The 14,271-nt window shown below is 42.0% G+C and overlaps 1 protein-coding gene across 1 annotated transcript; it reads right to left on the bottom strand.

Annotated features, from left to right (window-relative positions):
- Nucleotides 1–2,242: 2,242 nt before the first annotated feature.
- On the bottom strand, nt 2,243–11,283 carry LOC123449658 (protein ALTERED SEED GERMINATION 2). Its single transcript, XM_045126948.1, has 20 exons — nt 11,061–11,283; nt 9,958–10,026; nt 9,693–9,770; nt 9,031–9,165; nt 8,831–8,938; nt 8,427–8,555; nt 7,777–7,892; nt 7,571–7,688; nt 7,156–7,261; nt 6,899–7,029; nt 6,577–6,747; nt 6,395–6,505; nt 5,797–5,908; nt 5,014–5,342; nt 4,384–4,474; nt 3,318–3,413; nt 3,172–3,242; nt 2,974–3,086; nt 2,728–2,834; nt 2,243–2,512 (listed from the first exon to the last, which is right to left on the bottom strand). The coding sequence occupies exons 1-19, from the start codon at nt 11,145–11,147 to the stop codon at nt 2,753–2,755; spliced, it is 2,253 nt and encodes a 750-aa protein (XP_044982883.1). The 5' UTR covers nt 11,148–11,283; the 3' UTR covers nt 2,243–2,512; nt 2,728–2,752.
- Nucleotides 11,284–14,271: the final 2,988 nt, after the last annotated feature.

Here is a 14,271-nt window from a genome sequence, read left to right as displayed (position 1 = left end):
GGGGGGGCCATGAGCGACGGCGGGGGGTCGGTGCGTGTGCGTGTGCGTGTGTGTGTTTTGTTTGACTATATAGGCATGCATGCCGCGACAGCCAATCGGATACCAGGTGATGCGTGGGGCCCGCCTGGACCCAGTGGCCGTACTTTGTCGCGTGTGGGTAGGAATACCAGCCAGCCAGCCAGCCAGCCAGCGGATGGGGAGAGGCCGGGCCGGACCGACAGGCAAGTGCTTCACGGCGAGACGACGATTTCTTTCTTTTCCTAGTATATTGGCGTGATGCGTTGCGTGCGCGCGCGCGCGCGCGCGCGTACTCCATACGTGAAGCGTTGGCCTTTGACTTTCCTTGTATTTTTTTTTCCTTTTCCTTCTGTGTACGTGTAATAAGCCTCGACGAGTCTCGCTGAAGGCTGCGATGCTGAGACGTGGACCGAGCGAGTGCGTGCAGACGAGGGATCGGCACTCGGGTGTCCGCTTTTCTTCTTTTTGTTGAACCGGTTCGCTTTTCTTCTTCTTCTTCTTCTTTTTTTTTTACGAAGAAGTTCGCTTTTCTTCTTTGCATAAAAGGAAGTCGTTTTGGTAGTAGTAGAAAGAAGGCTGTGCGTCTGCGATACGGCGTAGGGCATCCTGATCTATATAGGGGGCAAAATTCAACAAAGTCGACGCGATTACCACGAGGGTGGTTTTCATCTCTCGCGCTGGATCTCTTGGACGGATTTTTTCACTGTTTTAACCTTTTTTCTAAACATGAGCACAAAATAAACCAGATCTGAAACCATTTCACGATCTGACCCTTTTAAAAACGCCACAAGCCGTGGCGTTGCTGCCCCATTATACAACGTCTGTCTACCGTGGCGTTGCTGCCCTACAGTGATACGCCTGTCTACCGTGGCGTTTTTTTCTTTTTTGCAACGCCAGTCTACAGTGGCGTTGCAGACCCACTGTAAAACGCCAACAGTGCTGGCGTGCTGTCCAACATTGACACGCCTGTCTACCTGGCGTTTTTTCTTTCTTGCAACGCCAGTCTAGTGTGGCGTTGCAGGCCGATTGTGAAACGCCAACAGTGCTGGTGTTGCAGACCCACTATGGAACGCAACGACGACATCCAGCCAGCCCACGGCATGCTGCCAGCAACATGTGTACTGCTGAAACGCCATGGACCATGGCGTTTCACGTGTTGCCTGCAACGCCACGTTAGACTGGCGTTTGAGTGGGACTGCAACGCCACATTAGACTGGCGTTTCTATGTGCGTCTGCAACGCCACATTAGACTGGCGTTTCTATGTGTGTCTGCAACGCCATATTAGACTGACGTTTCTATGTGCGCCTGCAACGTCACGGGCTCTGGCGTTTCAAAAAAGGTCAGATCGTGAAATGGTTTCAGTAAGAGTTCATTCCGTGCAATACTTTCATCCCATGGATCAAAATCGTGAAAAAATCCCTCTTGGACACGGGCTGGATGGGGATGGCGCGATTGAGACATCATTAAAGCAAAACCTCTGGATTATAGGCCTCCGGCCACTAGTGATAGGGCGCTGATTTGGTTTGCTTTACTTTGCTTGGTCCTACTCTATATATATATCTATATAAAAGTAGTACACGTAACGTACTGTTGGTTACCTGGTGATAGGCTCGGACATTCTAATATACTTGCAGCTGGACCCTGTGCGGTGCGGCCAGACCTGCTTCCATTGTATACGAGCCGACGGATGCAACTGGGGCGGAGAACGTACCGGAGGGCCTCCGCACCCGGAGAAACTGGCATTATCAAAACGCCGGCGGCCTTGCCGCGGACAGCGCAAAAGATTTTATTTTTTTTATATAAAACACAAGCCGAGACAGCCTAGCGTCGCTGTGGTTCCTTGCAGGAGAACGAAACGCACTTCCAACTCTTGTCTAGAGAAACACGTCCACTTCGCCTTTGTGTGTTCAATCGTGTTGCCTACCCACTTTACCACTTCAACCTAGGACGTAGGCTGAATTGTCGATGGCAATGTCTCTGCTGTATCACGTCACTTACACGGAACTAACCATTCATGCGTGTAACTGACCAACAAAATAAGTAAACCACAAGGAAGAACAAAGCAGCACACAGTATGTCTCTCCCGTAGCCTCTACCCGGGATCTCATCTGTAATACTAATATCAGTAGACTTGCCCAACGAAGTCGCATCCAAGTCGCCGACCTTTGCCCCTAGGGCTCAACTAACAAACCAGCAGAACGTGAGAGCAGACGGCTCTATATGGAAGCATGTACAAATGATTTACTTATTACAAGACTTGGCCTTTCTACAATCTGTACAAGTGAATGGATCCACACAATGTACCAACAAACAACATTTTACCGTCTATTCACATCTCGAGCAACAACTCAATACCAGCACACCTGCAAGACCATCTAAGCAGGTGTGCAAAACACTGGCTATGATTGCAACAGGACCTTGCAATCTCATTCTTACCTAAACATTGGTTGCTTATAACTTGGATGAAATGTCCTTCTCCCTTTTCCTGAAAAGCTGAAAGAAGAAACAAATCAAAAGGCCGAAATCACAGAGCAAAAGTGAGGTTTCACGTTATTTGTATCCAGTGACCCAGCTCAATACATACTCTCTCTGTTCCAAAATAAGTGTCGTGAACCAGGCACTTATTTTGGAACAGAGGGAGTATTTATCCAATTTGTGCCCGAGTAAAATATTGGGAATGCCCTAAGATCTCCAGCAAACAGCAGTACCTCAGCAACACCAAGCAATAGTAGGTCAAGTCTGCGCACACTCTAAAGGATGTATGCTTCCTTCAGCAAATTCATGCGCCCCAAACCGTTCCAAAAACTCGAAAGGCCTGCACGTAGATAGTTTCTATATAACTTGGTAGACAGATCGGAAGAAACAGCATGGAAGCACATGATAGCTGTGGTAATTTAATTGCAAGTCAAAATAGCATATGGCAAAAAACTCCTAGGGAAGTTTTGGCAGCTTACAACAAAGTTTCACGAGTGCGGGATAACTTCTTCTGATTGTTCTCTATGGCACTTAATACATCAATTTCTGGTCCATCAACCATAGAAGTACCCTCTGCATCCGGTGTCCATAACTAGCATAAACAAAGACCAAGTGAATAGTGAGGTCAAATTATTTATAAGTAATTCAAGAGGGAAAAAGAAGATAAGATCATATACCTTTATTGTATTGTCAATTCCACTTGTTGCAACAGCACAATCATAGGGATGAGACTGTATACAGTTCACAACTAAAGAAGATATAGGGGCACACATGAGAAGCAGTATTCAAGGATAGCCACGGTAAGAAATGAAATTGCAATTACCAGCTCCATCCCCTGCAAGCATTTTAATAAGCCTTCCTGTTCTTTTCTCCCATATGAACCATCTACCATCATCACTTCCGCTGGCAATAAAATCCCCTATCGTAAGAGCAATACAGCATTAGGCACATATATAAATTGTAGTACAAATTTAATGGTCTGCACGTACTTTGAGTAGACTATCACAAAAATAAGCTTTAAGAGTTACTTTTACCCAAAACTACACTCTTGTGCTGTGTTTTTCGACAAAACTACAGGTCCGTTTTGATATATCTATCGCAAAATTACACCCTAATGAGTTCACATCCAACTTTGATCAGCATGACACATTATCTTAGCGCTGCATGAACTCTACACATCAGTATGTACCTCTCGGTTGATGTTAAAAGGGTGAGAATCACGGAGGAGCATCAGAGCAATGAGGCACACCTGGCCAATTGGCCAACGTGACAGCTCCGTCTCAGTCGTCATATAACAGGCAAAAATTAACATGGCCTTTACAAGTGGATCTGGTTCATAATAGCAGTAGCTAGAACATGAACTCATTAAATATGTTATTTTGATATATATATATATATATATATATGTCAAATAATGCCTGGTTAGGTGATAACTTTTCTTAGAAGTGTACTTTTGTGATAATTTGGTAAATTTGCATGAAATCAAGGAAATTCAAATTAAAGCAAGTGATTTTGCGTAAGCTAATTATATGCCACACCACAATTTAGGGTAGTTTAACCACTATTGGTTCATGATTTGATTTCTGAACATCCAAGGGTATTTGATAACATAGTTTTAGAGAATGTGCAAAAGTTTTGCACTTCTTATATTAATCTGAAAGCATTCCCAATGATAAGAAACCGACCACAAAGGGCTTTTTCATTCGGAAAGGAAAGGGAAAAGCCCACACCAAACAACATGTGCATGAATGGTATACAGCTCAATGCCTTGCATGAAAGGTCAATGTCTTCTGTTACTAGAGTCCATCATGCAAACGGCTGATAGCTGGCCTATTGACTTAAATAAAAAATGAACATGCACGCAAGAAGAAATAGCTTAATAGGCTAACCTTGTTCACCAAGAAAGCTAGCTTGCTTTATATCAGTCCCCACGTTGCAGTGCCCAACATATCTTTGTTTCATATCAATGGCAACATCCGGCTACATTGCACAACAGGATTAGTATTAAATCCATGCAATGTTTAGGGCCTGTTTGGGACTGCTCTACTCCAGAAAATTCAGCTCCGCTCTAGAAAACATAAGCCAAACGGGGTAGCTTCACGATATACAGCTTCACAAAAAAACTAGAATCTAGGGTCCAACTTCCTGTTTTTTATGAAGCTCTCTAGGAGGTGCTTCATAAAATTGTAGAAGCTGGAGTTGGAGCGAAATTACCCACCACTGCCACCCGTAAGTGGATACCCCTTCGTTTCTCCCCTCTCATCCAATCAAATAGATCCTTTCCACCAAAGTTTCCATTAGTGAAGCTGGAGCTGGATAAAAGCCAAACGTTCTCTTTGAAAAAGCTACAACTTTCGTATGAAACTGCTCCAAAGTGGATTTGATGGAGTGGAGCTGCTTTTGATGGAGCAGAACAGTCCCAAACAGGGCCTTAGTATACAAATATAGGACAGCAAAAAAGAGAATCCCGTATGGGACTCTAGCATTCAGATAAAAGAGTAGGATGAGAAAGGAAGAACCTCATAGGCAGAATCGCCATTACAAGTGGACTCGGCTGATCCATTCCCAACAGACTGTTCATTAGTTTGATCCTCTCTGCGGTGCAATTTTAGACGTAAGCTACCTCGAACAGCACCTGGATCACTATCACGGCTTTCGTCACCCGATACTGATGTATCAAAGTCTAACTCCATCTCGTCATCGAAATCTGAATCTTCTCGGCCCTCCAGTGACGATGACACACTACCATCTGATCTGAACAGTAGATCACTCAATGTCCGTAACCGTCCATGCCGCGCATCAGTGTTAGTATTTCCTTGTTGATCTTTTTTATTTTTCTCAAGTTCAGCTGTTTGAACAACATAAATCCATCAGATCTTTCAAAAAATTAACAGCAACATATCACATATTCTGGATACAAGCAACAACCAAGTATTGAATCCGTTGGCATCATAGAATTCTCAATCTCAACAAATCCTCAAATTCAATACCTGAAGCTGTAAAATAAAGACAATGGGTCTACGAATAGCTGCGGCAGCAGAAATTACATGGCAAATGAATATGAAATATTATATATATAGAAGTACTGGTGCATTTGCATATTATATGTTTATTGTGAGCACTAACATCTTAACAGAAATAACTACCGAACACGGAATATTAACAGGTTACTGAGCTATCTGCACTGGAGAGGCCATCTTTTAGCATGCGAAGCTGTGAATACATAACAATCTCCAAATAATAAATTCACATGGTACAGCTATGAGGGACAAAACAATTTTTTTTATGTCAAATGAACTCACCACCAGCAAGTCGCTTCTTTATATTTTCCACCTGTTCTGCAGACACCGAATTTGGTGGAACAAGACTATGTGCACCCTCTGCATATTCACATGCCTCCTTCAGTCTTCCTAACTACAAAAAGCAAAGCACGTATTTGTAAGAGATGGAGAATGTACCGATTTACCATCTCTTCATTCATCACTCCAGACTAAAGGGGGAGGATTTAGGAGATAAAGAATTCTAGTGAGATAACAAAACGCACCAATTGGTAGGCATGTGGTTGTGGATAAGTCTATACATCATTTATAGAATAACAAGGAGCCAATCATATCAGACATGATTAACCAAAGGTGTGATCAAATCAGTATGATCTAAGCATATAACTAACCAGAATTGCTTTAGAATATGCTCATTTACATCTTACAAAGAATAGCTAGCACAAACAGAACATTCTAAACAGGCTTGAACACTGATTTATAATCTCCTAACAAAGGCAAAGCAACTTGAGGTACCATGCGCAAAGCAACTCGAGGTACTAGGGTTAGACCAATTTTGTATGATGGTACAGCATTATTTGCAGTATAAGCATGCATCTTTGACATAATTACACATTTTTACCTGTAACAGTGCCTCAGCCATGAACAAGTGTGCCTGAAATGATGCGAAGTCAATACTCCTTGCTTCGTTGCAATCCCGAATAGCCATGTAAACATCATTTTTCCACCTCCGCTGTAAATCATAAGTTCAGTATTTTTTACAGAACAGAGATTTTAATAACCAATACACAAATGATAGCAAACCTTCAGGTACAATCCTGCACGGGTACACAAACAATCATGCCTCGTGCTATCATCAATATCAGATTCCATGTCCTCGAGTATTTCACAGCATGCTTCAATGCCATGCATTAGGTTTGTGCCGGTCTCCAAAGATTTTATCATGACTTGCATAAGTTTCTTCAACATATCTACCTGAAACAGGTGCCGTGAAAGGCAGAGAAGTTCATGTCTCGCAGACCAGGCAACATATGTGATAATGTGATGCAAAGAGGCCATGTTTACGAAAGTGAGAAGCGCAAGCGCAAGCGCAACCAAGCAAATGCACAGAGAGAAGATTGCTCACCCTACACAAATTTCTCTTAGCTGGAAACTTATCTCGTTTTGGCTCTTTTTTTCTTGGTTCTTTGTGAAAAGGCAGTGAACATAACTGATCACGTACATCATCTGCTGTGTATCTCACTGGACTCATATTGTCTGAAAATATATACAGATTGACCAGTATAGTATTAAAGATACCAACACTGGCAGTGGACTGAAAGCAAGCAGAAGTGTGATATCAAAAATGAGGATACATACGCAAAGGGAGCTGAACAATCATACCTGGGTCGACATCAAATAGATATACATGTTCACCGCTGTAACTCAAAAGAACCTCGTTCCCGTTCGGGCTGAACGCAACATGGGTAAGGTGCAAATTTGACTTCCTCTGATTACAATGCAGAGGTCGAATGTCAACGTATGTAAAGAAAAGTCACTTTGAAAGCAACAGGTAACAGAATTCTGAATTCAACTAGACAAAGTTGCCAATTCTATGTCAAATACTGTAGCACGATTTCTGGGAGAAATCAGAACTACTCAGAGAAGTATTTTCTCAAATAATCAAGTCAAAGCACACCCGCAGCTCTAAAATATAAGAGCAGTCCATATGATACCAGCAAGCAGTAATTACTGCCACCTTTACTATGCACAATCTGGAACAGCACAACAAACTATTCAAGCACAAGAGGAAACTCACATTCTCAGCAAGGTGCAATGGACAGAACATTTTTATACAAGGTGGTGGCTTCCTTCTTGTCTGACATGAGCTCAATGGTGGAAGCATTCTCCTATCATACAGCCGGGCAAACACATCACTGCATAAATATCAAGTTGTGAGGTGATGTTTTTTAAGTTGAAGGGCAAGGCCCGTCATGCCCTGACTAATTTATGACAACAAGTTACCTCCCACCAACAAGGAGCTGATGAGGACGAACTGAGCTAATATCACAAGACTTAAACGCCAGCGGTTGTCTGGGGGGGTCAGCTAAAGACTTCTTTCCTCCACTTCGTAGATCTAGCTGTCAAAAACACATGTAACATAGAAACTCGAATCAAAACAAAATCCACACCCAGCTAAGCTAAGTTTACAGCCAGCATTTATCCTATGGATGTATTTATCATGGCATTTCCGAAAGGACTCGTAATAACAAAGAGATCATACCGATCCTAAGAGGAGGTGACTGAAAGCAACAACATGCTGGTCGCAAAGTTAAAACTAAATATATGACCATAGTCCGCATAAGCATTACAGGTGCATTCATCTGGTAAATAGCAAAGTGATGCACAAGCATAAGACAACATAGGCTCACTTAGTTCTGTCAGTTCTTATTCAAGGGTTCATGGAACAGAACAGAGAACCAAGTCAAAATTCAAACAGCTAGAATACAACTGAGCCTATCTGGTAAATAGCAAAGTGATGCACAAATAGATACATTTAAAAGTAATACAAAATGTCCTACCATAGTAAAAGTGGCCACTTGTATTTGGCTCTCAAGGACAAAAGCTAAATTCAAGTGGAATCAGAAGCGGAACCCAACAGATAGAATACTCACAAGCACGTTACGGCATTCCTGATTAACCGATCCTGCACGAGGACAGGAACTGCATTCCCTAAAATCATGCTGTCTTACAGTACCATCCTCACTTGCACTCCACACTACATTCGGGTTGCCAACTTCGACCTACATATTGCAGATAAACATAATTATGAATGTTGAACCAGGCAGTGTGAAATCTTAATTCATCAGTAAGTAGAACATAACTCAAGTAGTGCGAAGATCTGAAAATAAGACATTGTTCCTTCTTCTCGAATAGATACTAAAATCTAGAAGGGTGTACATTTTAGGAACAGCCTCAACGCTTTGTCAAACTTAGATGCAATTCAAAGACACATATTCATCATGCTCTACGGTTCCACATTCCAATCATGGCGTTCAGCATAAGACTAGGATCTTACCGCTAGTTTCTTGACCCTCCTTGAGTGACATTGGTAAACTGCAGCTGGCTCCATGGAAATTTCCCTAGGCTTTATGCCACTTAAACGAGACAAATTGAAAATACGAACCTGGAAAAGAATCAATAAACTTCTCCTGAAAAGGATGCCTCAGGATAACAGGGAAAGATAAAAGTGAAAACATATCCCAGAAAAGGTTGTACCTCAGCATCTCCTGCTCCTGAAACTACTACTTCATCACATGTTTCCGGTACAAATTTTGTGCAAAATACATTTGCTGAGTGTCCGGTATCAATTTCATGCAACAGCTCTTGATTAGCATAATTCCAGATGTTAACCTGCAAAACAAGTATTGTTACAGAAGTACACTGAATCAACCATCAAACTCTCCGGCCTTTTCCAGTCCAAGGATATACCATTGGAAACAAAATCATGTACATAGAAAATGTTCAACTTCAAGATTGTTTCACCTCTAGCTCTGAGCAACATTTATTTTGCAAGAAAATGGTATATCTCAGTTAAGGTTGTAACTTCAAGATTGTGTTATATCATTCAGATTGCTTTCCACTTAAGGTTGTAACAAAAAGGTAAATATAAGTGCAGAAAAAAATTATACTCCCTCCATTCCTAAATATACGTCTTCTTAGAGAGTCAACTAAAGACTAAATACGGATGTATATAGACATATTTTAGAGCGTAGATTCATTCATTTTGCCCCGCATGTAGTCCGTAGTGGAATCTCTTAAAAGACTTATATTTAGGAACGGAGGGAGTATGTTGCAAGACAAGTAAAGAGTTCATGCAACTCTACCAGCTACAGAGAGTATGAGAATAATGGATGAGATATTGGCGTCCAAAAACTTACTCTGGTGTCATCTGATCCTGATATCAGAAGTGAGCCACTTGAGTTCCATGCAATAGCATTCACGCAACCTACGTGACCCTGTTAAATAGCACAGGAAACCAAAAGACAATCCCAGTATTAATCAAGGATAGAGCGAGGAACTTCACAACTTCAGCTTCCTTCTAAGCAAAAAAAAATTCCAACACATGAAACAAACAAATCTCCCTGTTCTTATGAGGAAACTAGCATATATGATAAGATATAAACAACAACAGAAATCAAATACCTCAATCTCCTTTTCTAAAGCAAGCCTTTGTACTAGAGAAGAATGAAACTGCATTCTCTTTCCAATGTCCTGGAAAAGAAGAAATTGGTTAATTGTATCTAGATGTATTGGTATTATTCTATGACTGCTAATGTGATTAAAACAGGCATAACTGCAGAATGCCCAAGAATCCAACACGAGGTTTTGAAAAAAAATACTAGTTCTTATGAATTCATCTCACGCTAGTTTCCATTCTTGCCGCAAAGAAAAAAAAAGTCAGTTTCCATTCAAGGAAACCATATACGGAAACAAGGTCAAAGTGATAAGAAACTGGCTCGGGAGCATAGCACATAGATCATGAACTCCCAAACTCAAACCACAGTTCCAACTTCTAATACAGTAGACATTGGTATCCAATAACATTGCCAAGTAATGGAATAATTCACTAGCCACAGCCCATATTGTTCTCCTACAATACAACCTAAAAACACCACACCATAAAAAACTACACTAGGAGGGTTGTTGATTCTTTCGCCTACATACATTATAAATAACTCACTTGCACATATAACAGTATAAAACAGGTAATACTGGCGTCCCCCAGTGTTCAGAATCAATTCCAATTTCCAGAGAAGCATCTACCCACGGAATAAAAAAATCATCTCAAGAGCTGCGAACCAACATAACATTACTTCAGAACCAACATTACCCAACCGATACATACATCAACAAGCAACTGCATCGCTCTCAGACTCCAAGCAGTCGAGCTATTTGGCAGCACTGCAGCAGACCCCGAACTAATTGATCAAAAAGGCTACCATAATCCGCACCAACCCGGTGCCAACATAGGAACGGCTCAAACCAGCGATGGAATCCCTCACGTTCATAAACCCTCCCAAATGCCAGCCCGGTCGAGAAACCCCGGCCGAGAAATGCGACACGGGCCCCAGCCCCCGCGGCTCACGAGCCAACCGGCGATTGGCCCACGCGAACCCATCCCGCCGAATAGGGCATTTCGGGCCAGAAACTTCACCCCAAAGCTAAGAGCGCACAGGCACAGGCGCCACCACGCCTAGAACGCGGAGAGGACGGAAGGGGTCGGCCATTCCAAGGGGGGGGCTTACGGGGGAGCCGTGGAGACTGCGGGCGTCGAGCAGATCGGTGACGCCGCCGTCCGGGAATCGCCACCGCAGCTTCTCCGGCGCGTCCATCTCCGTCTCCAGCGCCGGCGACACCCCCCGATCGCCTGCCGCCGATTCGGGGATGCTTCCGGAAGCGCCTGCGCCTGCCAGGGAGCCGGGTCGGAACGGAACTGGGGAATGGATGGGTGCGGTGCGGGGGTTTGCTTCGGGTTCCACGGAGCCGGGTTGGAGTGGGGAAAGAAAGCGGCTAGTGGGACCCGACCAGGGACGCGTGGGGTCTGCCGCCGATGAAACGGGACCTGACTGGCAGGTGGGTCCAGTTTTTAGTGTCTTTTCGTCGATTGGAGGCGCGCTCGTGGCCGTCTGATCGCAAACCAAGCGTCGATGGATGGTTAAGATGAGCACGGCGGAGAACCTTAAGTAGGCTTGTTTTATTTCTGAGCACGAGAATACATCTGGTGATACAGCTTCTTAAGCCCGTCATAGTGGGGAGTAACTTAGACTAGGTAATACTTTCTTCATTTCATTACGGGGGTAATAGCAAGATTGACCATTGTTCGGATGTATTGATGGTTGAAGCAATGTCACTTAGATTTGGTCTAACTCTGACGTAAAAGGTGGGATGTAATCGTCTCATTATCAACTCGGATAATATGAAGGTTATTGAGACAATGAAGAAGGAGGACGATCTGCGGGAGCGGCGACGACAATTTTTTATGACTGTTTTCCATTTTGCTTGTGATTTTGTTGCTAGTAGATTTGAACATTGTAATAGAGAAGTTGATAAAGTAGCTCATGAATTTGCTATATTAGCTAAATTTTCTAGGGCTTCTGACTGGTTTGATGAACCACCAGATGAAGTTGTATCGATACTCTTAAACGATGTTTTGATTATAGCTAATGAATAAAGATCTTGTTTTCTTCAAAAAAAAAAGGTACTCTTGCTTCATATTTTGATTATAGCTAATGAGTAATACTTTCTTCGGTCCTTTGTACTCGCTCTGTCGTCATGTTAGGTTGTGTAATGCAACTAAGATGGAAAGGAAAATAAGAAAAAATAATATTAACTTGCTAATTAATATCATTGCATGCAATGAATTGACCAGTGCATGTCGTGCTAGTTAGTCTCAAGTCATTAAAAACATAATGCATCATATCTATTATTGGTTGATTTCTTTATTCAAGTAAAAAAACAAAAAACAAGGTGAAAGTTAATGCATTGCGTCTTAGTGTTTTGAGATTATTTGGTTTCGTAAGATGACTTATAAACCGAGACGGGGGAGTATTAGATTTGTATCAAGTCAAATTTTACAAAGTTTGATCAAATTTATATAAAAATATCAACATCTATAAATAGTAAATGTATAATATGAAGGAAAAATCTATATTGCAACGTGCGCACGGAGGTCGACCCGTGCGGCAGGACTACACGCACGCGCACCTCATCCAGAGCCCGCAAAATGTTGACTATTGAGTTTGGTTCAACAAATCGCGCCCGACGTACATCATTGTAAAATTTGGTGCGACCATTCATCGGTGCTCGCATGCAAAAGGTTGACCCGCTACAACAAAAGATGTCAGGTTTTCTTTAAAGAGATTAGCTACAGCTTACTATACGCATATAATATTACAACACCCACGTATCTTCCCTTCCAGGTCCAGTCATTAGTTGCGTTAAAAGCATGTGAGCATAATATAACTTAGGGAAGAACTGATAATTAATCTGGTAAGTTATCTTCATCCGTTGAGACTTAATGTGGCAAGTACGATGTTTTTCCAGCGGCCAATTGTACTTAGAGTCTGTTTGGGACTACTTTGCTCTTTAAAATTCATCTGCTTTAGAAAAGACAAGCCAAACGGGATAGCTCCATAATATGCCGCTCCGTAAAAAAAAAGAATCTGGAGTAAAACTTTAAAGATTTTATGAAGCTCCTGAAAGGGTGTTCCAAAAAACTCTAGAAGCTTGAGTTAGGGGGAAATTATCCACCACTGTCATCAGTAAGTGGATACCCCTTCATTTCTTTCCCCTCAATCAATCAAATGGATTCTTTCCATCAAATTTTATAGTATTCTTGAAGCCCGAGCTAGATGGAAGCAAAACATTCTCTTGATAGGGTTATAGCTTCTATATGAAACTGCTCCAAAGTGAATTTGATGAAATAAAGCTGATTTTGGTGAATTGAAGCAGTCCCAGACAGGCTCTTATTTTAGCTTAAATCCAACAAGGTGTTAAATCCGACAACTATATCTTTTTTAACCTCACAACCACGTGTATATATATCTGACAACTACCCACTTAAATCTGATTCATCGGTCAATTATATTATTTTTTGCTTAAATCCCACAACCACCACTGTTTGAATCTGGCAAATACCTTCGCTTAAAGTTGGCAGCTGCACCAGTTTAAACATGCAAACTACATGTAATATATCTGACAATTATGTTTGCTTAAAAACAACAACCATGTGTATGTTATATGGCAACGACGCTTGTCTAGGATGACAAGCATATTCACGGCAATTAGGGGTATACAAGCATGACAAAACGTATGAAATATTCATGAGAATTTGATACATGATTAATCTGGCAACCATGAAAGCAAGTATTGCAGCAAAACTTGGCAATCGTACTTATAATAATGGTGACAACAATTTTTTTATTTAGGTGCATACATATAGTGCCAGCCTTCTGTAAGTGTTTTTTGCTTTTTTTTAAGTGGCAAACCTAGTATGAGTGGACAGTCTGAGGCGTTGTATGCTTTTTAGTCACCGGATAGCTCATCCATGCGGACGCGCGCATCGGGCCCGGCGGGAAGATGGCCCAAGGGACATGGAATTGCGGGCTTTTAGTGCGTATTGGCCCAAGCAGTCGTCGCACCGGAGAGCACATATGCGGCGCCGCTCCCTAGTCAATTCCTACTATGAAACTAACTTCATTTCATAATAAATCTAACAATATTGATTTGGCATTATGAATGTTGATATTTCTTTTTTTATAAATCTAATCAAAGTAGAGATACTTTGACTTTGAACAAATTTATATGAAGACTAAAAACGACAGTATGATGCTACAATTGATCCTGGAGTGTTAGATCATGTTGGAATGGACAAGATGAATGCATGCGTGATAGGTAGCTCCTCCCGTGTGAAATATGCAAAAAGCACCCTAGATCATGCCTTAGTTGAGCATCAAA

This window comes from Hordeum vulgare, chromosome 4H, assembly GCF_904849725.1.
Source record: "Hordeum vulgare subsp. vulgare chromosome 4H, MorexV3_pseudomolecules_assembly, whole genome shotgun sequence".
In the NCBI taxonomy this organism is placed as follows: Eukaryota; Viridiplantae; Streptophyta; class Magnoliopsida; order Poales; family Poaceae; genus Hordeum; species Hordeum vulgare.
This window is presented reverse-complemented; position numbering and strand designations above follow the sequence as displayed.

What these genes read in the sequence shown, in the direction of transcription:
- LOC123449658 (XM_045126948.1), bottom strand. Translation starts at nt 11,147, where the DNA reads ATGGACGCGCCGGAGAAGCTGCGGTGGCGATTCCCGGACGGCGGCGTC. An exon ending in GTGCAGGATTGTACCTGAAG is followed by an intron (nt 6,506 to 6,576) that starts GTTTGCTATCAT and finishes TATGATTTACAG; the next exon opens with CGGAGGTGGAAAAATGATGT. An exon ending in CGCACTCGTGAAACTTTGTT is followed by an intron (nt 2,835 to 2,973) that starts GTAAGCTGCCAA and finishes ATCTACGTGCAG; the next exon opens with GCCTTTCGAGTTTTTGGAAC.